At 53.9% G+C, this 22,951-nt stretch overlaps 1 protein-coding gene across 1 annotated transcript; it reads left to right on the forward strand.

The window, feature by feature from the left end:
- Positions 1 to 9,656: 9,656 nt before the first annotated feature.
- On the forward strand, positions 9,657 to 22,951 carry LOC309877348 (maestro heat-like repeat-containing protein family member 2B; the record flags this gene model as incomplete). Its single annotated transcript, XM_082758619.1, has 40 exons — positions 9,657 to 9,804; positions 10,297 to 10,395; positions 10,931 to 11,046; positions 11,156 to 11,278; positions 11,368 to 11,536; positions 11,758 to 11,856; positions 12,198 to 12,352; positions 12,531 to 12,674; positions 12,794 to 12,886; positions 13,185 to 13,254; positions 13,364 to 13,477; positions 13,726 to 13,799; positions 13,987 to 14,106; positions 14,348 to 14,440; positions 14,595 to 14,748; positions 14,903 to 14,943; positions 15,101 to 15,239; positions 15,550 to 15,602; positions 15,716 to 15,826; positions 15,998 to 16,117; positions 16,280 to 16,387; positions 16,790 to 16,948; positions 17,139 to 17,261; positions 17,468 to 17,547; positions 17,679 to 17,778; positions 17,891 to 17,986; positions 18,305 to 18,409; positions 18,520 to 18,643; positions 18,790 to 18,911; positions 19,172 to 19,324; positions 19,488 to 19,639; positions 19,900 to 20,041; positions 20,237 to 20,427; positions 20,572 to 20,709; positions 20,889 to 21,000; positions 21,132 to 21,278; positions 21,577 to 21,759; positions 22,119 to 22,274; positions 22,379 to 22,501; positions 22,610 to 22,951. 40 exons carry the CDS (start codon positions 9,657 to 9,659, stop codon positions 22,949 to 22,951), a joined length of 5,091 nt encoding a protein of 1,696 aa, XP_082614745.1.

Raw genomic sequence — 22,951 nt, forward strand, 5'->3', positions numbered from 1 at the left:
TTACGTGGTTTGATATTTGCTGCACAAGGTGGAAGGAACCTGAATTGCACTGAGTCCTTCTGTGATACTGCTTGTTGCTGGCGTTGGTGCTCTTGGCTCCCTGCTCATCACTTCCCCACATCCTTCCACATTGCATACAGTACTTTGCTGGACATGGAATATTGTTAAATATTGCAGGCTGGATTGGTATTTAGCATCATGAAGCTTGGACGGAGCTGAAGGAAGAGAAAGAATAGCTTGAGGAGGAGCACAGTTAACGAACCTTAGTTTCCTGTGAGTTTGTTCCTTGAGGTGCATCTCCTATGTAGGTTTTCTGGGGCCTGATCGGGGGGCACTCACAGCACAGCCTTTTCCTCAGCCAGGTCCTGAGTGGCCTGTTCACTCCCTTTGCAGCTGATTCCTGCAAAAAGCATAAACGTTTCTGAGGCCTCTTCCTTCCTGCCAAAAGCAGTTGAAATAGGCTAATGAGCTCGGAATTAGCAGAGGGAGACAGAAAGGCACATTCAGACCACATAACTGTTTGGGAAACCAAGCTACAAACCTAACCCTTGGTAAACACACTCATCTGACGTGAGGAGCTAGACTGCCAGAGGGTGTGGGAGGGGGGTGAGATGGCTATTATCCTAGCATTGTGTGCGGATGCTTCAATGGTGGGTGGGAAACTCTTAAAATTCAGCTTTGATCAGGAAATGAAATTGGTTATTAGAAAAAGGCTTCTATTTTAAAACTGCTTTCCTCCCTCTTGTGTCCCATGGTATGACTAAGGGGCCTTGCCAATTGAGAGGAAAATAGAGAGTTGGACTTGCAGATATTAAAAGCTCCCTGAGGCTGTCAGCACTTCAGGGCCCTGAAGCCAGCAGGGCTTCCAAATTGATTTAGAATCAAATGAAATAGTGGGGAGGGAGAGGAGGAGGCATAAATATTTTTCCCTTGCTAATTTATTTCCCCCTTTCATGCATGAGCTAATGCGATGGAAAGCAATGCAGCTAAAATGAGTGCATTCACGGGGAGCTGCGTGCTGTGTTACTCAGAGTTTGGGTGGAAATTGCTCATTGGCCTTTTAGGCCAGCCTGTTCCTTCCCCCTGCTGTAGTCTCTGGGATCTCATGAACAAAGTGGAGTAATGAATGCAATTCCTGTCTGCTAGCGCACAGAATGGAGGCCAAATCCTGCAGCTGCTTTCACCGTTGTGACTGCAGTTCAGGACTTTCTTTTGTAAAAAGAAAGACTTCTACCTGGAAGGAGCAGTAAAATGGCAGGGAGGTCCATCTGCAAAATCTGGGCTGTGGGCTCAGTGCTGGTGAAGACTTCCAGCATGATCAATCGCGTGATCTGCCCATTGCATCTTCTGGAAGCAAGAGGGCTTTTCACAGCTAGGTGCACCTCAGACCTCACTCCACACTCTTCCTTACATACAAGGTGTATCTTTTAAATGTTGTAATGCAGTTCCTTGTATTTTCCCCGTGGTGCACTGCTTCGGCACAGACTTGTCCATGGTCTGCATGTTCTAAATGAAACTCTCATTTTGATGCATCTTCCATCTGCTTAAGCGTCGCCCATAAATAACAACATATTACAAAATTGCCTTCTTGTCAACACACAGATTGTTTATGTGTCATTTCCTCTATCCTTTGTGCTGCTGTAGCTTCCTAGGGAAGGAGGATTTATTGGTATAGCAACATTTGGGAATGAAACCAAATCCTATGGGGGTATGAAATAAATATAGGCACTTTTTGGTACTACATTTTTATTTACTTTTTACAAAATGTCTTCTTTCCTTGACGGTTTTGTATCTCACCATGTGGCATCCACTCACTTTGCAATATCATCTGTTATTTAGGGTCTTATATTTCCAGAGTCTGTTTGCAAGCTGCGTGTAGAACTGTGAACCACTATTTTTGACTGAGAGCTAATCTTTAATTTCCATTTACTGTAAGCTAATCTTGAATACCCACAAGCCTCATTTTAGTGTCGTTTTGAAAGAAAAGCTTGATAGATTTAAAATGCAGGTGGGAGATTTGTCTGAAGTCACGTTAGGAAAGGAAGCTGAGGGCCTGCTTGTTCTAGTGGTAAGTGCTCTTGTTCACAACTAGGTTTCGAGTAGGTGTAATGGGCAGTGTGGTCACAGACTTGCACCACTGTACATGGTAAAGATGAAGAGCTGGTTCTTAGTGACTGCCCCTTGGGCCAGCAGTAGCAGAGCTGCCCTTGATGTGAGATTATCTTTGCCCAAGTGTTCACGTCAGGAAAAACAAACTTCTTAGCTTTATGCTTATCAAATATAAGGATGTATGTGCTAAAGCTCATCCTACACATGCAAATGCATTTCCAAGCAGACTTACTTTGAAAATAAAATGCTTGCTTTTTGCTATCCCTTCTGCAAAAGGGGCTCCATCCCTCACCCCCCAGAATGAGATTGTGCTGAACAAGCCAGGCATTTACTTTTTGGAGGAAGAACCTTATGTGAATGATGAATGCTCCTGGGTTCAGACTACTAAGCTGGACCAGGAGAGATGTGATGACAACTCAAGAGCAAAAACTATGCTCTGCAAGGCTTGCTGCCATCTCTGGGTAGACATAAGTCAACTCTGAGACATATTGCTAGCCATTTGATAACACATATGTGAGAAATTCCCAGAATCTGTTACTATAACTTTTCCTGAGGAGCAGTCTTCAGATTGCCTGTTTGCCTTCAGGTTTATCAGACTGTTTGAAGAATTGACAGCAAGAATAGCTGCTTTTTTTATCATTATTTTTCTTTTCAAATTGTTTCCTTAATCTTTTCTGAACTTCTTTTGGCTTTATACATTTTACGGTTACCACTGGTGAATTTCATGTAGAGAGCACTGGTTTAACAGCTTCTGTTCAGATCTATGGTAAACCTGCCAGAAAGTCCCACTCTCCACTTCCTTTACCTTGAGTCAGAGCTTGCTTATAAAAAATGCCTGCATGGATTTACTTTTTGCATGCATGAATTTATCTCTTAAGAGAGTTGATATGTGCCTTTGTGAGAAGGCTGGAAGACTTAGGCTTGTTGGGAAGATGGAAGGTCACCATAGGGCTCAGCAAAGAGCAGGGAGTGAATGCACAGTTTGGCCTCTGCTGTGACAGATGGGCACACCATAGGGATCTCAGGGCTCCTGCAGAGCTTGCAATGACCCAGAGAGCCTTGGAGGTGTGGCTGAAGCCTTGCCTAGAAGACATGCAGTGAGGGCAAAGTAGGCAGGGGGATTGTTTATAGTCATATGTTTCTCCTTGGTATTTTTGAGGGATTTTTTTTATTCCTTTAAATAAAAAAAGTTGACTGGCTTCATTTATTTCTGATGAAAACTCACCTTTTGGAATTTAAAGATGTCTTTTTGGGGTGTTTGTCCCTAAAAACAGGACATAAACATACGACAGAGGAAAGTTTTTTTTTTTAACATAAAAACGACTCCGTTTTATTCCTAGTATAAATTTATGTTCTGTAGAAGTAGACTTTGTAAGTGAGCTTATGCTGACCAGACAGTAAGTAGCAATAACTGCAAGAGGCAAAACTCTGTTGTACAAACGTCTTTGTTAACAATAGGGGAAATGTTATTGGTTTTGAAATGTTATTGTTTTGAGGGAAGAGTTTCAGTGTCTAATTGCTCCCTAAAATAATTGGGAGATGTATTGCCAGATTTTGGGTGTATTTCCTTATCTTATGAGTAGTGGTGACTTAGAGAACATCAGCATCTCTGGAAGAAGCTTCCTTTTAAAAAGAGGAGGGAAATGTTGTGAGTGGCACAGGACTTAATGGACCTAAATTTCTGGAAGAAAAAGGTAGGTATTAGGAAAACGTTCTCCAACGCAAAAATACGGTGGATTAGACTTTCTGGTCAGGATCTGAGTCTCCGCGGCTGGTCTTTAATAGCAGGTCAGGCAAATATTGATCAGTTATGACCCTGGCAAAACCACCGCGATGCCGGAGCTGGCTGTGTGACTGCTGAAGGCCGCCTCGTCAGGGCGGCTGAGGAGGCGCCAGCGGGGCCGGCAGCGCCCCCTGCCGGGCCCTGGGGAGCGTGAGGTGTGGTGTCAAGCTCCATTCTCTAGACAACAGCAGCAGCAGTTGTGCTTCCTGTTCCTTGACCAGGTGTCCAACCTGGACAGTCAGAGACATATCATTAAAGATAATGCAAAACTTCATGGTTGCTAAACATGATAAACATGATAAAGGTGAAAACTTAGTGTCTGGAGTTATTAACTTGGTGCTAGTCTTTTCATGTCACAAAGTGGTAATAGTCTTAAGGCCAGAAAAAAAAAAAAAAGACCTGTGATTCTGCTGTGCTTCATTTTCCTTATAGGTCTGAAATGTGTCTTGGTTATTGAGTGGGAAAGGGTAGTATTGTCGTGTGCTATTTCTTGGGTGGATATTCATAGCCCACGTGTCAGTACAGCGAAGTCATGGGCTCTGACTCAAAGTGTGAGGAATACATTTGAAATGTTTCTTGGTGTTAGTAATTTTCAGTACCAGTAATACTAGACTTGCTAACAAGTCTCTGCCAAGGGTTCACTACATGTTTTTTTTTTTTTTTTTTTTTCTGCTGTTAGCTACACTCTGCCAGGTGTTTGACTATACAGGAAGAAATGGTATTAGCACAGTGTACTGTGTAATTCATGAAATGGTGCCTTTTCTGATGCAAGACTGCAGTTTCCCTTCGTACTATGCCTAGTCTCTGCTCAGTTGTTTCTTTGAACAGAACTTTTTCCACAAGCTATTGACCCATGCTTCATATCTTGTGTTGTCTGTTGATTTCCTTGCACTTTCATGTGTCATCAGGGTTTGGTGCTCCCGCAGTTCGAGTTCTTGCACGATAATGAAAAACAACATAACTGCACTTTTCCTTTATTGGGATGGAGGCAGACACACTTTTCTGAGGTCCTGTTCAATAATGTTTTATGGAAAACTATGAAACATGGGCTGCTGAGAACAGTGGAGGTGTCCTCAGTGTAGCAACTAACAACTTTGACTTGGCAAATTTTGTAGAACTGCATGTCTGCAGACTTTATGTACTTTTTAAACTGTTTCTGTCTTGGAGGAAGCTATATAAATGAACCATCTCTTTACATGTGTGCACAGAGACAGCTGTGAAGATGCTGCAGATCATACTGTTTCATAGAGCCAAATGTGGAACATTCATACATCGGTGCATTCAGTGAAGCTATTGCTTTATTTTTTTGCTTTTTTTTTTTTTTTTATTGCTTTACACTTGCAGTCCAGGACTATACTGCATCAACGGATGGTGTTCTCATCAGTATATTCCGGGCTGCTTTAAAAGAAGTCTGCATCTTTGGTCCAATCTGTTGCATGTAAAGTTGAATCATGGGGCTGTGTAATCCTTAGTACGTCGGGTGTGTTATGCTGTCTAGGTTGTGGCTGAGATAGGGTTAGTTTTTTTCATAGTGGCTGGTACTGTGCTGTATTTTGGATTTAGGACAAAGATAATGTTGGTAACACACTATTTTAGTTGTGTAAGCATTGCTCAACAACTAAGTTGAGAACTATCCATCTTCTCATACTGCCCTGCCGGCGAGGAGGCTGGGGGTGCAGCAGGAGCTGGGATGGGACAGAACCAGGACAGCAGACCCAAACAGGCCAAAGGGATATTCCCTGCCATATGGGGTCACATTGAACAATGAAACTGGAGGGAGCTGGCTGGCAGGGATGCTGCTGGTTAGGGACTAGCTGGGTGTTGGATAGCAGGTGGTGAGAAACTGCATTGTAAATCACTTTTTTGTATATTCTTTTTATTATTTATTATTTTCCTTTTTCTGTCATACTAAACTGTCTTTATCTCAACCATGAGTTTTACCTTGTTCCAGTTCTCTTCCCTATCCTGCTGGGTGGGTGTGGGTGGGAAGTGTCTGTCAGCTACCTGTTGGGTTAAACCATAAAGCATAGAGTGGCAAAACTGAGGTTTTACAAACAGTGTCACTGTGAACTAATTTGCATGGAGTTCCTGGCCTTTTAACCATCTCGGTTATGTAAAATACGAGTAAGTTCCCTTCTCTTAGTTTCTGGCAGCTAATTCATTTTCTTGCTGCTTTCCCGTGTTATTCCAGATCAGTGCAAAAGTTGCATCTTCTAGGAACGCTTTGTTCTGATCAACAGTGTGGAATGCAGAGGACCTGGAGCCAAAGCTGGGTATATTGAGAACAATGTGAAAGTGAGCAAAACCAGATTTCTGTTACCTTGACTTCTAGAGAGCTAACAATTGACTCCAGGACTTCAGAAAACCATTTCTGTTGTCTTCTGACACTTGTGAAATAGCTTCACAAGAGTCATTATCATTCAAGCATTTGATAGAGGTCTGATTTTCACTTATGGCCTACTGATGCATGCAGCACAAAAGATGAATTTTCTGCTCAGCCAATCCCCAGCTTATTGTAGTAGAAAATTGTGCTTGGCATTATGTTGTTTCTTTTGATGTACATTACATGTTATATTTCTAGTGCTTGAATTAGGATTACAAATTTCCAGAGTTATGGGATGACAGTGTAACCTTGACCAGATGATCTTGAAAGTCTTTTCCAACCTTAATGATTCTATGAATTATTTTAAGATGGTGTGGCAGGTAATATAGGACCTGAATTTATATTTGGTAATTAAAAATAATAAAAAAGCATCTGTAAAATTTAATATGGACACGAATGTTACGACTTTGCAAATCATTGCAATGGAAAAATTCTCTTGCAAACCTTTTTATCCAAAGGCAACACTTAATTTCAGTGAGGATACCACTGCTGCTAAACGCGCCATCGTAGTTTTCTGTCTTACAGAATGATGGTAGCAGAAGGAAGTGGTTAAGGAAAAATAAATAAATTAATTTTTATTGTTGGCTTAGTTTCAATAATCTAGGAAGTTATTAATAACCGTGGCTGCTTGAATAATTTATAAGATGCATCTCAGTGTTTTTTCACATTAATTATTTGATCATTTCCACTGATTGTTGTTGTTTGTAATTACCGTGGTGCCTAGAGGATCAAATTAAGATAAGGGTCTCTTACTCTTTATGCTAAGTAAATAGATGCATTTCTTTCCTAAAGAAGCTGCAATCTGAGCTGTTACGATAGAGAGGGGAAAGAAGATAAACAGTTGGCTCAGGGTCATAGCAAAGTCTCTGATGGAGAGAGTTAGCATCATTTAGGAGTCTTACTGCAACCCATTGTCTGTCAGGCCATAATTTATCTAACTGTTGATACGTGCACTCGTACTCTTTTCATACACGACGTGACAGGTTGTCAGGTATTTCTTCACTTTCGCTTCATCCATACCTGTTACCAAGCAAAGAAAGGCAGCTCAGATGTATCCCAGTCCTTAGTGCTGGAGTGATGGACTAGAGATTTGCCTGTAATACTCAGAATTGTAGTATTTAATGATACTGATAAGTATAGAAAGAGAAGTGGAATCCAGTTTCTTGCCAACAGAAATGAATATGAATTTGTAAAGGCTAGGATGTGAGAATATTTCATCACCTTTTTCCTGAAGCACTTATCGTCTCACAGAGCTTGATTCTGAAGCCTGGATGCAGCGGGCTCAGCACATCGGGTGGATCTCAGGTTGGATGTAACACAACTCATTGTAGATTTCAGATTCATTTCAGTTCTTTCAACTGCCCTGATAAGAAATGCTGAAACTGTATAATTACATTTCTGTGGTTGGATATTACTTACTCTAATTTGTTATCTTGATGTAGTTTATGCACGGTGTTTGCCATCGTAGTTGCAGTTTGAGAACTCAATAAATTGTGATTGACTTATTCCCATTAAAAAAGTAATTTCAGAATAAGATCTTCTCTGTAGTGCTGTAATCGAAGATTGGAATATAATGAGAGCAAGTGATTGTTCTTCCGTACGTTTCAACGTGCCAGTAAAACCAAAAGAAAATGGATGAAAACCACAAAATCATTCTCCACATTTTGGTTTAATGGAAAATTCAGAAAAACGTCTGTTTTCTGAAGTGGAGACAAGTGAGTTCAGTTGTATTCAAGACCAAAGAAGTAGGAATTGAATTAAAATATTTTAAGGATATAGTAATTTGCTTGAAGATCTAGAATATTGTACTGTTTTCTGCCTGTTAGTGTTAAAAACTGTTTCCAGTTGCCTGTTGATTGAGCCAGACTAAGGGAAGGATTTATCTTCCTTTGTAGCTGGATTTGGGTCTAAAGCAGTAAATCAGACTCTGCCAGTAGTCTTTGGGTAGACAATGTGTCAGAGGCTGATTCAACCTGCCTGATCTAGAAGGCAATATCTGAACAGAACTTTGGAGTACCTCTCTTTCTGCATTGGACTACCTTAGGTGAGAAAGTTGATCCTTGGGAAATGTAATACACAATAAATGTTTGTTCATTGTCTCTTGTATTATAAAAACAAGGAGTTCTGTTTGAGGAGCGGGAGTTGCAAAAGCTCCCTGCTGAAGTAAGGAGCTGTATAATGCTTGGCTAGACACTATGAAAATTCTTTTGCTTAATGTAACAAAAAAGAGAACCCCCTCCCCTTCTCTCCTGCGTCTCAGTTGCCTCTTTTGTTCAAAGACCCTGCTGCAAAGCTCATGGAACCATCTCCTGAGAAGTTGCTAACCTAGTGTCTCAACATCCTGCCTTCCTGTCTCACACTAGGCCAACATGACCAAACAAAAAAAGAAGTTGAACCACAACGCTGAGGAAGACAACAGCCTTCATCTTCACGACCACCAGAGGGACAGAGATGACCCCCTAGCAACAGTGTGCGCAGTCACAGAATTTACCAGGATGTGCTGCGTAATCCCGGAATTACCAAGGTATAAAAAGGGACCTGGCAGGGGTGAGGTGCGCGCCGTTGGTGGAGCCGAGACTCCCCAGCCACCTAGCGCTGTCTTGCTTGCTGTTGGCTTACTCAATAAATTCCTTTCTATGGTTAATACAATGCTCTCTGAAAAATTAAGAGGGCAACTTATAACAATCTGGGCCTGCTTGCCCTGCAAGTGCCGCGTAATGACTCTCAGGAGGATCTGCTCCATGAGCTTCCCTGGCACTGAGGTCAAACTGACAGGCCTGTAGTTCCCCGGGTCTGCCCTCCGGCCCTTCTTGTAGATGGGCGTCACGTTTGCTAGCCGCCAGTCAACTGGGACCTCCCCCGATAGCCAGGACTGCTGATAAGTGATGGATAGTGGCTTGGCCAGCTCCTCTGCCAGTTCTCTCAGTACCCTCAGGTGGATCCTATCTGGCCCCATTGACTTCCATGCATCCAAGTGCCGTAGCAGGTCGCCAACCATTTCCTTGTGGATTATGAGGGCCACATCCTGCTCCCCATCCCCTGCCACCAAGTCAGAGGGCTGGGTACCCAAGAGAACAACTGGTCTTGTCGCTAAAGACTGAGGCAAAGAAGGCATTAAGCACCTCAGCCTTTTCCTCAGTGGGGGCTTCCCAACAGCCAGGCTGCTCTCCAAGCTCAGCACGGTGGCAGCGGGGAAACCTCCTGCCAAACGTGCCAGTGCCGTTCGTCACGGGGTTGTGCCGCAGCTGCACCCCCTTGCGAAACAGCAGTGGGGAGAAAGGGTGGGCATTGCGGGCAGCAGCCGCGAGCAGCTTGTGCACATCTTTGCCTTTGCAGTTTCGGAGGTACAAGAGGAACGCCGTGGAAGCACTGGGGCGTGAAATGGAGAAGGCGGACTGTCCTGGGGTGGCTGCGGAGAGCATGCTGGCCCTGGCAGAAATACTTGGAAAGCTGATGGCGAACGGCTTGGGTGAGGCCTTCAGAAGTATAGCCTGCTTCTCCAGGAAGTTCTTTGATACCGTGATCCAAGGTGAGGAAAATGGGTTCTTCCTGGCCTCCATCAGCCCCATCTTCTCTTCCTTCCCTGCCCAGCGAGGCCTTTGGTTTAAATCCCTGGCCAGCCAGTCGAGAAACACTGTCGCATCGAAGGGAGTGGACGGGGCGCTCTGCGGCCCTACACAATCACCGTTCCCACTCAGAAATCAGCTGGAAGTGAGCTCCTGCCTCCTCCTCAGTGAGCAGCATCTGTGCTGTCTGCGCTGAGGAATTTGTGGGGAGGACCTGGGGATGCAGCAGCTGGAAGCAGAGGCCTGTGGCTGCTGCCTGTGGCCCCGCTGCCCCAAAACAGCTCCAGGGGAAGGAGGGCTCTGTGCGGCCCGGGATGTGTCAGCCACAGAGCCGGGCTGGTGGCATCATGCCATGGGAGGGTTGGGAGGGCCCTGGCCTTTGCTCCCCATCCCCCTCTATCCGTGTCTGGGGCCAGAGGTTCAGTTCCCCTAACCAGGACTCCCTTCTCTCACAGCTTGTGGCCTGACGAGGACTGGGAGAAGAGTGGTGCTCCAAGTGCCTGACTTCAAGGAGCTGTGTGAGGGGCTGGAGACCATGGAGGATGGGTCTCCATGTGAGAGACCCTCTGTGCCCTTGGGGCAGGGGCTTGTCCCAGCCCTGCTCCAGACCTTTTCCAGATGATCACCGTCTCATCGTGCACAGAACCTTCTTTCTTTGGAGACAATCAGGCAAAGGCACGGAGGGGAGCAGTGCTGCCACCTCCAGCCCTGCCCTGTGACGTGTCCCCATTTCTGTGGCAACCCTCTGTGATGCGCGAGGCCCCTTGATGAGGTCACAATGGCTGGGTGCCTTGTAAGTGCCACCGTGAGGGCAGGTGGCCCATTGCCTCTCGGCGGCCGCAGGAGTAGGACCTAGAGAGAGATTCTGGGGTGATCCTGCTGCGATGGAGAGGCTGAGGAGATTTTTTGGTAAGGAGCAGTGGGAGGCCGGGGGCCGCATCCCCATGAGTTCCCAGCACCACCAGAGATGGGTCCCCGGCCTGTGCTCTCGGTGCTGGGAGGATGCCTGCCCCACCTGGTGCGAATCCCCACGGCCAGCCAAGCTGATGCAAACTGGTTGTTTCCTTCCATCTTCCTTTGCTTGCGTAGGGATCAGGATTAGACGAAGACGTCACAGGAATGGTGGCAGAGAGACGGGGTCTGAGACTCTTGCCACCTCTGCCACCGTCGTGACTTCCTTGTTGGAGAAGCTGCAAGACAGAGAGGTGAGCTGACAGAGCTGGTGCTGCCTGTGGGCTCTCCAGAGTGAGGGGCAGCAGCTCGCAGCTGCCCAGGAATAAGGGCAAAGCAAGAGGTGTCGTGGTCTCTCCCTAGGGTGAGCGAGTGGAGACTTATCGCCGCCTCGAGCACGTCTTGCAAGAAGATGACACCCATCTGCCGAGCGGCGTTGTCAACCGAGTGCTCGCAGAGGTGTCTGGAGACGTGAAGGCAGCCCAGGTGAGCTTGTTCTCTAGGAGGACGAACGGAGCAGCCCGCCTCTCCCCAGCTCTCTCCTGGGCAGCATTTCACCTGTGGCTCTTTTTCAGGGCGCGATGACCGAAGTGACAGCAGCTGCTGGTGACGTCCTGGTGGCTCTGGCTCGTTCCCACTTCGAGTTTGTGATGTCCGAGCTCCAGGGCCACCTGAAGAGCATGAAGGGAGGAGTATGCCAGGAGTTTGTGCTCAACACCTTGAGCAAACTGGCCAGCAGCTATGGTATGACCCCTTTGGCCTTGTGCTCTGGGATATGGTCCATGACGGCCAGGAGCAGGGCCCCTGCCCCTCCCTGAAGGCTATTTTGGGCCGGCGGGCTGTGGGCTTGTGGCACCTCCTCGCCCGGAGCTGGGATTTCTCCCCAGCCCTCCTGCCCGCGGTGCTGCTCTGGCTCTGGCTGACCGTGGCTCCCTCTGTCCCTCTGCCCGTCCTCTCTCTTGCAGCCCTGCGGTGCATCCCCTTCACCCAAATGACGTTTGCTGCTCTTCACGCCGTGCTGAGCCACGTGGAGAGCAGCCGGATCCTGCACATCATCTGCAGTGGTGAGTAGAGGGGAAGGGGCCGGGCGGGCTCTCGCTGCCTCGCTCCGATCCGATGGCGGCGTGGTCCTATGCTGGGGGGCAAATTTGGGAAGGGCAGGGTGGGGGCTGCAATGGTAAGTGCTGGAGGGGAAGAGGAACAGGAGGAGGAGGAGGTAGAGAAGGAGGCTGAGGTGCAGTGGGCAGGAGGGGCACCGTAGTTTAGTCCAGATGCCTGGAGCACAGCACTTGCTGGTCCCGAGCCGAAGCCTGGCGAGCCAGGGACTGCTCCACGCGGGCATGGGTGAGGGAGCCGGGCACGCTGCCTGTTGCAAGCTTTGACGAGCTCCTTTCTTGTGGTGCAGTGCTGGAGCAGTGGTCGAGGGCGATCAACGCTTACTTCAGTGCCTGGGAGCAGTGCCCCTTCCCTCGCATCGGGGAGGCGCAGCTCTGCGAGCAGGTGTACGGCCTGTTCTGCCACGCCGTGGGAAACTGGCTGGGCCGTGAGGAGGAGGAGGAGGTGAGAGCTGCTGGCCCTTTGGCAGGGGAACGCTTGCTGTCCTCTGGAGAGAGCCAGAGATGGCTCTCCTCTGGAGAGAAGGGAAAGGGAAAGCCCCCTGTGGGCAAGGCAGGCACGTGCTGGGGGACGCCGAGTGCTGGACAGCACTCAGAGCATCTCGCCTCTCTTCCCTCTGCAGGACAAGCAGGCTGTCTTGGGAGCAGTGGCTGCTATGATGGCCGTCATCCTCCGTGATGCACAGCACCAGGACAATGTGTGGAAGCAGGTCTTCTGGCTCCTGCAGCAGTACCAGGAGCTCCAGGAGACTTGCCGGGTGACAGAGGTGAGGCGTTGCGCGGGGTCTGGTGCAGCTGTGGGCAGGGCTTCCCCATGCTGCAGGCGTGCTGGGTTTCTTCCTTCCCACGTGCCTTTAACCCGCTCGTCCTCTCCCTTCTCTTGTAGAACCTCCGTTATTTCCTGACAACCTTGAAGGAACTTCACGGTGTCGCCCCCCAGGACCAGCTCCGTGCCATCACTGCTGCTGTGCACCACCAGGTAAAGGGAGCCCGTGTCTGTGCTGCTGGCCCACGTCCTGCAGGCTGGATTGCCACAGAGGGGCAGGGCAGGGCGTCCTTCCACCAGGACCTTCCTGGAGGTGCCTCGAGGCTGTGAGCACCCCGATCCTGGCTGTTTTGTGCAGGCCCGAGGGGCAGCTCAGTTCCTTCAGCCCTTTCCGCCTCCTCCACCTGGCAGGAGGCCTCTGGAGTGCCGGGACCCAAAGGGACCCAAAAGGCAGCCTCTGATGGCTGCTCTGCCTGCGATCGTTCTCTAAAATGGACCTTTTTCCCCACAGATGGTGGATGAGGCCAGGCAGCACAGCGCAGGCCACAAAGAAGAACTGAGGCAGTGCATTGTGCTTCAAGGTAAGGGAGGGAACGGGACGATGCCCGTCGTGTGCTCGCAACTTCCTTGTGAACCTCAGCCGTGGGGTTTTTCTGACTATTCACGCAAAATGTGGTGTCCTGCCCGCAGCTCAAATCTGCCCGGAGGAGACAATCATGTTCCTGCTGTCCCAGCTGAGCAGTGAGGACAAGAGCATCCGCGGGACAGCGCTGACTCTGCTGGGAGCCGTGGCACGCAGTGACGGTCAGTACCACAGGCCAGGCCTGGGGCAGTCGGGGGGCTGAAGCTATCTGCTGTCGGAGCTTTCAGGCCCTGCAAGGCAGCAGGAGCTGCAGAAACAAAGTCCTTCTGGGACGCCAGTGCTTCCCCTGCAGTCAGAGCCCAGCCCTGCTGTGCTGTCCCGCTTGTGCATGAGAAGCCTGGGAGCTTCGAGGGATCCCTTCTGCCATCTGAGCCCTGCCTGAACGTGGACCTCTCTGTGTCTCTTGTAGAACCTGCAGTGAGAGAGAAGCTGCCCCTAATTGTAGAGGCCGTGCAGCCCTTGTTCATTGAGGCCAGCACCCAGGTGAGTAGGGCAGGGGAAGCCCCCTGAGCCGGCAGGTTGTGGAGCTGTACAAAGCCGAGCCCAGGCAGCGAAGCCTTCTCCTGCACGCTCGGTGCCTCTCCATGGGCTGCGGGGGCTGCCCTAGGTGAAGGTGGCTTCCCTGTGGCTGCTGGCGGGGCAGACCGTAACCACAGCGTCCCCTTGACAGGTGAGGAGCGCGCTCCTGGGTTTCATCAAGGACCTGCTCAGCGTCAGCCTCCCAAGATGCTTGGCGTGGGAAGCGGTGGCGCACATCTTCGTGGAGTTCAGGCGGGCCTCGGACAGACTGGTAAGGACAGAGCGGGACACCCGCGGCTCGGTTTCGTGCCCAGGCTGTGCTGAGAGCTCCCTCAGTGGCACTCGCAGCATCGCCTGGGCCCCGCAGAACCTCGTGTGCTCGACAGCCCTGTGCAGCGCTCGCTGCTCCCGAGCTGGGGCTGGGATGTGGGGCCTGGCCGTCCTCCTCCTCCACAGAGCCTCCTGAGGCAGGAGCTGGGAGTAACGGGGGGTTTCCCAACGCTGTCTTGCAGGCAGTAGAAGACCTCCAAGAAGAAAGAGACCTTCAGGCCCAGTGCGTAGATGTCCTGGAGTCTCTGGATGTCTCCGTTGGAGGCATGACCCAAGTAAGTGGTCCTGCTCCCCGCTGCTGCAGCCACTTTGCACCTGCAGGGTGTTTTTGCCAGCCCTCGCCTGCCCCTTTTGGGGAAAGCCGTCCTTTCCCTCTCCGAGCCGCGATGGGCATGCTAACGTGCCAAACTGCCTCCTCTTCCTCTGCAGCTCTTGTGGCCACGGCTCCTGCGGTACATGGTGCCGGCCCAGGACTGCAGCCTGCTGCTCGCGCTGTCCCGCTGTCTCCAAGCCGTGATCGAGAGACAGAAGCAAACGGAAGGGCAAGAGGACACCGAGATGCCTGATGCTGCCCAGGGGCAAGGTGAGAGCAGAAAGTGCCCCAGCAATGTGTGCTGGGCTCGGCCAGGGGCCCTCCTGGGGCATTCCTCCCTCCCAGCTGCATGGGGGCATCGAAGGTAGGAGGGGCTGGGGGCGAGGTGCTCAGGGGCTCACCCTGCCTTTCTTCTTCCTTGCAGACAAGACACCCACGCCACAGGCGCTCCTGGTAAAGCTGCTGGTGAGTAGCGGGGCCACGGGGAAAGAGCTTTTCTGGCCAGGGGCAGGGGGAGGTGCTGGGGCAGGGCTGCTTTTGCTTTTTGGGGTCGAGCTCCCTGGTGGGAGAAGCTGCGTCCCCGGCAGAAGGAGTGAGCCCGTCTCTCTTTGTCCTCACCTAGGTGGTGGCGGCTTCTGCTGGGTGCAGAGGGTGTGGGGCCGCTGTCCTACAGCTGCTGCAGGCCCTGCAGAGCAGGATCCACGGATCCCTGAAGGACCTGTGGCCCACGCGCATCCCCTGCATGCTGCAGTACCTGGAAGGTAAGGTGCTAGTGTGGAGCGCCGGGCTCAGGAGAGCTGGAGGGGGCAGGAAAAGAGCCTCCCTCCCAGCATGGTGGAGGGGAACCGCTGCCGTCCCCCTTCCGGGCAGCCAGCGTGGAGGCTGGGATCTGCTGGGATGGGCTTGCCCCTGGGGTCTGCAGCCTGGCAAGAGCTGTGGTGCAGGCGATCTGAGGCCCTTTCAAGCCTGGGACTTCTGGGGGTTTGGGCTCCCAGGGAAGGAGAGCGCGGAACTCTTCCCTGGTGCTGGCTCAAGTGACAGCGAGGGATTTTGCTTCCTCTTGCTTTGCAGAGCATCCAGAGGGCTCCCTGGACTCCGAAGAGTGGCAGTGCTACCTACTTAAGGTACAGCATCCCCGGGGGTGAGGCTGCGGGCAGTTGTGCCCCGGCAGCTCCTGTGCAAGGCCCGGGCAAAGGGCGAGACAACATTGGCCTCCTGTCGTCTTTTTCCCCCCCAGTTCCTGATGGAGTCAGCGGACGAGATGCAGGAGGACCAGCTATGGATCGTGTGCCTGAGCCGGGAGCTGAGCCAGCAGCTGAGCAGCTCCTCCAGCAGCGAGGAGGGGAAGGTTTGTTCCCTGCCTGCGCCCTCCTGGCAGCACAGCCCGGGGCACCCGGCTCCGGGGCTGGGGCTGAAAGAGCGCGTTCCCCTGCGGGCTGTTGGCACCGCTCCCCCTGCCCTCGCCCCAAAGGTGCTTCCCTCCGCTACCACGGCTTGGGCTCGGTCTCTTCTCTTGCAGAAGTTCCTGTACCAGGCTCTCGGCACGGTGCTGGCCTCTTGTCAGCAGCTCACCCACGTCCAAGGGCAGCTGCTGAAATACTTGAAAGAAACGGATGCCACCAGGCCGTGTGACAAACAGGTGAAGGTTCCTCTCCCTCTCCTGCCCCCGCTCTGCCCAGTGTCCCCTTGTCCCTGCTCCGGACCTTTTCCATATCCTGGGAGCTGCTGTTTCCCTCGGGCAATGTCCTGCCTTGCCGTCGTACGTGTGCCAGAGCTCACTCCCATTTCTCTGTCATTGCAGGGAATAGTTTCCGTGGTCTCCTACGCTGCTGAGCGCCACTTCCACCTGGCCCTGGATGCAGTGTGCACGTTCAGCAAGGCGCTCATCAAATTCAGCAGACGGCGAAGGGTAATGGCAGCAGGCTTTGAGTGTTTGGCCTTCTCTTGCCCTGTTTTCACTTCCCGAACGGTGGTGGCCGAGTCGTGGCACCCACGTTGCACTTGTCCCTCCCGGTAGAGCTACCTAAGACGCCTGCCCCCTGCAGAAAGCTGAGGGCCAGGAGCCCTGTGAGCTGTGGCTGGCTCTGCCCCTAGCCTGGGGGCCATGGGCAAGCCTTCCACGGCCAGCACACCCCTGACGGGCACGGGCTGCTCGCCTCCGGGCAGGAACGGGACAAAGTCCTTCAGATGCTTTTCCATGGCCCTGCATAGCCGAGCCAGACAGCTCCCTCACAGCCCCGTTCCCCAGCCCCACAAATTCACGGCGGCCCGGGCATCGGACTGACATCTCGGGGCATCTTTGTCAACACAGGCGCTGTACAGGCAGCGGAGAAATCAGGCCACGTGGGCTGCAGTCTTGCTTACCTATGGCAAGATTGCACTGCATGCGCCCAAGGCAGAACTGCTGGCCTGCGTGGAGAAACGCATCCTGGCCAGCATCCTGGAGCTCTTCGATGCCTGCAAAACAAAGGTAGGGGCGTGGGGCACAGAGGAAGGAGCAGGGAGGGCTGGGTGTCCCCACGTGCCGAGATGGACGGCCTCCTTCTGAGCGTCCCCTGCGTGCTTTGTCCTCAATGTCCAGCCCCAAAGAAGCCCTCGCTCGTGCTCCTCTCCCAGCTCTCCAAGCAGTTCAACTGGTGTTTTTCTCTCTCTGGTCTCAGGAACTGCAGCACAAGCTCGCCCTGGTGCACAGTATCCAGGAGATCATCCGTGCCATCCAGGCTGTGGACACCAAGCAGAGATTCGTGCTCGGCAAGAAGGTGGAGGTGCTGAAGGTCCTGCTGGTGAGTGCCTGGAGCTGGGGCTGCCCGCAGGGGAGGCAGCTTTTCCCGGAGGTCTCCAGCGGCCACCCCCCAGCTCCTTGTCCCCAGCTGCTGGGCCCTGGGGCGCTGGCACTCGGTGGCTCTGTGGTGGCCGTGGGGATGAAGGGGCTGATGCGGGCCCCTCCGTGCCCCTGCCCACCCTGAGTGCGTCTCTCTGGGCCTTGCAGGACCTGATGAGGGAGGATGGCTGCAACAGCCCCCTGTCCCAAGTGCATCTCAAGGTGCTTCGGCTGCTGGAGCAGTTGAGGTGAGCTCTGTGCCCCAGGCTGGGGAGGCCGGCTCTGGGGCTCAAACCCAGCTGGCGTTTGGGCCACTCTGGAGACGGCTGGTAAAGCCCCTCACTGTTTGACTGTTTTCTCCCCCTTTTTCTGCATCCAGCAAGCTGAAGCCTCGCATGGAGTGGGAGAGGAGGCACGCCCAGGTGGCCGTGTGTTGCTGGAGAGTCCTGTCGTGCCCTCCTGCGGACACAGAGCTGCAGGTACCTGCCAGCCCTTCCCTGCACACCTCTCTGTCGGGATCGCACCTCGGCGCTCCCTGTGCTCTGGCAGCTGCCGCGGTGCTGAACCTCAGTCCTCCTTTCCCACTTTCAGCCTCTGCAAACGTCGTGTGAGGAAGCTCTGGGCCAGCTGATGTCAGCCTTCCTCCGAGCGGAAGGCACCCGCAGCACCTTCGCGAACGTGGTCTTGGTGAGTTACCCGTGGGGCAGAGCTGGGCCTTTTGGGGATGCTCCGAGGGGGATCCGTTCCCTGCTGCGATGCCAGGGCAGGCAAAGGAACGGGCCCCGCGGGAGGCAGAGCCAAGAGCCAGGCTGGCACAGGGAGATGCCGGTGGGGAAACGGCTCCTGGGGGAGGGCAGGGGGGTGGCAGTGCCGGTGCTTGGCGGGGCTGGGGCCACGCGGAGCCCCAGGGCAGGGGCCAGGAGAGGAGGGAGGGAGGCAGAGAGGGGTGGCGGGGGGAGAAAGAAGGACGCCCGCCCGTCACGAGACACGTCTGCTCCACCCCAGGTCTTGCTGTACCAACTCACCTCAGGGAACGCGTGGCAGCAAGAGAGGGCCCTGCAGCTCTGCACCCAGCTGCTGGGCATTTACGAAGAGCTCTTCAAGTGCTCGGTGAGTATGAGCCCCGCGTGCCCCATTCCCTCTCCCTGCTGGCCACGGCCCGGGGAGGCGAGCAGGCACTGGGCTGCCTGTGACCTTCCTCCTGCCTCTCGCCCCCACAGAAGGAACTCAGCTGCTCGGGCTTCGGCTCCTTGCTCGGTGCGCTGGGGCCTCTGCTGAGCGACTCCCAGGCCACATTCCGGCAGAGGGCAGGGGCCTGCCTCAGCTGCCTTCTCCGGATCCAAGGTGAGGAAAGCGGGTTCTTCCTGGCCTCCAGCGGCCCCATCTTCTCTTCCTTCCCTGCCCAGCGAGGCCATTGCTCCCCATCCCCCTCTGTGCGTGTCTGGGCCCAGAGATTCAGTTCCCCTAACCAGGACTCCCTTCTCTCACAGCTTGTGGCCTGGGGAGGGCTTGGAGAGTGGTGCTCCGAGTGCCCGACATCAGGGAGCTGTGTGAGAGGCTGGACACCGTGGAGGACAGGCCTCTGCGTGAGGACCGTGCCGAAATAGCGAAGGTAACTGGCTCCAGAGAGTGGGGTGGGGGCCCCAGTGCCTTTGTCAGGAGGTGCGTTTTGCACGCAGGGAAGCAAGACGAGAGGAGACGGTTCTAAGCCTCTCCGCTGCAGGAAGTACGAAAAACAGCGTGTGCACAGAGGAGTGTGCCCCGAGTGCCCTCTCAATGACCAGTGAGCTGCTGAGCTCAGAGGCCCCTCGCGTCTCCTTTCTGTCCGAAAGAGCTGGAGCAGAGCCGTGACAGTCTCTCCTCTCTCTCCAGGATGTTTGCCAGTACCTCCCCCTGGGACAGGCCAGGAGCTTCATGGACTCCATCGTGAAGACCTTCTTGTGCACTAACCAGGAGCATGCACAAGCAGCTGGCGACTGGCTGATCATGTTCCTGGAGACACATGGAAACGAAATATACCTTGAGGTACGGGAGACACTTGTTCCCCTCGGCCTTGACTTTTCCCTGCTGGCTGTCGTGCTGCACCTCGTGTGGACTGCAGAAACGCAGCCCGAGCGCGGGCGGGGCTGAGGGGACCGCACAGGCGAAGGATACGCTGAAGTGTTCCCTCTCGCCCCTTTCCTTGCAGGTGTCTAAATACGTGAAGATCCTGTGGGAGGCCAGGCACACTATGGAGCAGAGCCTTGAGGGCCTCCTCTTCAAGACAATCTGTCTCCTGGCCGGCTTACAAATCCAGCCTGTGGTGGACACCCTCCTCCAGACAGAATTGGCCTCGGATAGGTATGTGCGCTCCCCCTTGCCCCTCCGTGGCCACCAAACAGCAACCCCACGGCTTGCCTGCAGTGGGGGGATCCAGGGAAGCAGCAGGTCCCATTCTTCCCCCAGAAGCCTGAGCTCTGCGAGACCGGGTGCTCGTGTCTCTGGGGAAGCAGGCAGCGTGCGCCCTGCTGCTGGCGAGGAGAGCGTTTGGCCTCTGGGAAGGAAGGGCACCAGGGGTCCCAGAGGACAGGGCTCACAGGTGAACGTCTGTTTGCTTGCAGAGATGTGGTGAGGCTCTGGAGGAGGCTGGGCAGCAGCGACCTTGGGCCTAAGGTGCTGTATCACTTAATTCTGATGCTGGACAAGGCAGCTGAAGCCAGGCATCGGCTCACGGTTGCTGGTCAACTGCTGGATCCTCTCAAGGTATGCTCGTCGGCAGGAGCATCTCTACAGCTTCCTGCCTGCTTTCTCACTTAGCTCAGCAGGGTGAGGGAGTTGGGGGTCACCACAAGGTGTGAGACTTGCAGGCAGGAAGAGTCCCCCGGGGGACAGGGGCACCACCGGGCTGGTGGGAAAGGCGGTGTTTAACAGGTTGTTTTGGGTCACATTTCCCTGCAGCTCCTCTATGCCATCTCTGAGGTGATGTCTGCTCTGCTGACCACGAAGGAAACCCAGGACATGCTTCTCTGCCTCCTTCCCGTCCTCCTGAAGGGGGTCAGCGTTGAACTGGGGACGCTGGTGCTGTTTCCCCCCCTGAGTCTTCCGGAAGAAGCCTTCAGGGAAACGGAAGAAGAGGATCTGGTGTGCGGGTAAGGAGCAGCAGGGGCAGGGAACAGGGGGCTTCAGTTCCCCAGCCAGGCACATTTGTTTGTGATGCTGAGGGAGCCAAAGGGCTGCCCTGTTTCCCAGGCGTGGAAATTTCTGAGGGTTTTCTGTGGGTTTTCGTTCGCCAGACGCTACAGCGCTGTTCTGGAACAAGTGCTGAGAAGAATCCTGGATGAGAGGTGGCGGCAGGTGCTCTGGAACCATCGAGTGTGGCCGTTCCTGGACGTGCCTAAGTGGCACTGCAATGCCGTGCAGCTCCTGACCAGGTGAGAGCCCAGGGCTGCATCTCACCTCCCCCTGGGAAGCAGCCGCAGAACCCTTCCCATGTGCCTGGGGAGCTCTCCTGGGAGGCAGGGCAGCGCCTGCTCCGCAGCAGGGGACGTTTCGGGCCGCGGCCCGGGGCCTTCCCACCTGACCACATCACCTGCTTGTGCTCTGTGTGCAGAGTGCTGCTCCGTGCCCAGCTCATCTCACGTTCGCTGATGAGGAGCTTCATGCCGTGGCTGCACTCCTCCTCGCAAAACCTGCAACTCACGGCACTGGCTTTCTTCACTGAGGTGAGGCGGCACGTGGGGAAGGGCGGGCTCGGAGGGCTTTTCCAAAGAAACTGCTGCTTAGGGTGTCTCTTCATGGAAGAGACCGGCCCAGGTCCCTTCCTGGTACTAACAGAGCTTTGGCTGTCTTGTAGGTGGTGAAGGACCCGCCAGCTGAGGGGAAGTGTCTCCTGAAGCCCCTGGTGCGGGTCTTCCTGGAGAAGCTGAAGAGTCCGAGCCATGCTGTGAAGCAGATAGCAGCGAGAGGCCTGGGCAGTGCTGCCAGTGGCTTGCCCAAGAAGGTGAGGTGCACTTCCCTCTGCTCTGGCTGCAGCCCCCCAGCAGAGAGCCAGGCAGGGCTGCAGGGCAGTTGGGGAGCCTGGGGCAGAGCAGCACAGGCAGATGGGGGCTTCCCAACAGCCAGGCTGCTCTCCAAGCTCAGCACGGTGGCAGCGGGGAAACCTCCTGCCAAACGTGCCAGTGCCGTTCGTCACGGGGTTGTGCCGCAGCTGCACCCCCTTGCGAAACAGCAGTGGGGAGAAAGGGTGGGCATTGCGGGCAGCAGCCGCGAGCAGCTTGTGCACATCTTTGCCTTTGCAGTTTCGGAGGTACAAGAGGAACGCCGTGGAAGCACTGGGGCGTGAAATGGAGAAGGCGGACTGTCCTGGGGTGGCTGCGGAGAGCATGCTGGCCCTGGCAGAAATACTTGGAAAGCTCATGGCGAAGGGCTTGGGTGAGGCCTTCAAAAGCATCACCCGCTCCACCAGGAAGTTCTTCGATGCCGTGAGTGAACCTACTTTTCTGCCACTTGTCCGGGGGGTGTGGGGTGGGCAGGGGCCTGCCTGTGCTGCGTGGAGGTGCTCCTGCAGGCAACCAGCTGCTGCGGCCCCTCTCTCTCTGCTGCGGGTGGGACGCAGCAAGGGCCCCGGCGCTCAGGTGCCATTTCTTAGGGATGGGACGAGGAAGGGACCTTCCTCATGGAGGGAAGGGGCCGTGATGAGGTGACCTCATTCCCGAAGCACCACTGCCACCAGCACTGCTCACACGCCCTCCGTTGTCAGTCCCTGATGCTTCGTTGTTGGAGAGAGGCTGGGAGGAGATGCCTTTGTGACCCAGCTCACAGATGGCTTTCTGGGTTGCAGGAGCAAGAGGACCTTCGTTTTGCGGCCTTCCATCTCTACACGGCCCTGGCTGCTTGCGCCACAGGCAATCTCACCACGTTCTTCAGAGCAGAAGTGGAGCAGACGTTGGGCAGACTCTTCGTGCACCTCCAGGACCCCAGCTGTGCAGTATCCAACGTAAGGACCCCCTGAGCTTATTTGCAATCCCACAGAAAGGCTCCCTGAGGAGCTGCCTCCCTGACACAGGAGAAGGAATGACCAAGCACAATGCTCTTTTCCAGGCTTGCAGGACAGCCCTCTACAGCTGCGCTCCTTTAGTCGAGCCAAAGGGGCTGCAGGTGGTCGTCATGAAGTCCATCAGGTGCAGTGGGGCAGAGCTGCAGCGCGATGTCTACTCTTACCTGGTGAGTGAGCCCTGTCCTGGGGGGATGCTGGGGCCATGGGAGTCGGAGGGCTCGGCAACGAGGCCTCTCTGGCCCAAGCAGAATTCACACCTCCCTGCTCTCCCCCAGGAGACACGTGCTCCCGAGCTGCTGGAGAAACTGAGGCACCAGCAGGAGTCACCACAGGAGACGCCCTTCGCAGATGCCGCTCTCCACGTCCTTGGTGAGAGCCGGGACGGAGCTCTCTGCTCCGCTCCCACCGGGGCGGCCAAGCGCTGCCCCAGCCGCCTTCCCTACGGTGCCCAGGAGGGCACGGCCAGGGGCCATATCTTGACACTGCCTCTTCTTCCCCACCCTACAGAAGCCAGCCTGGAGCACAAAGAGAGCACAACGCATGCTGACGACATCCCAGAGCATGCAGAAGACCTCTCGGGGGACACAGAAGACGTCCCCGAGCTTGTGGAGGTCTAA

This window comes from Aythya marila (genome assembly GCF_965140915.1).
Source record: "Aythya marila genome assembly, chromosome: 4".
NCBI classification, from domain to species: Eukaryota; Metazoa; Chordata; class Aves; order Anseriformes; family Anatidae; genus Aythya; species Aythya marila.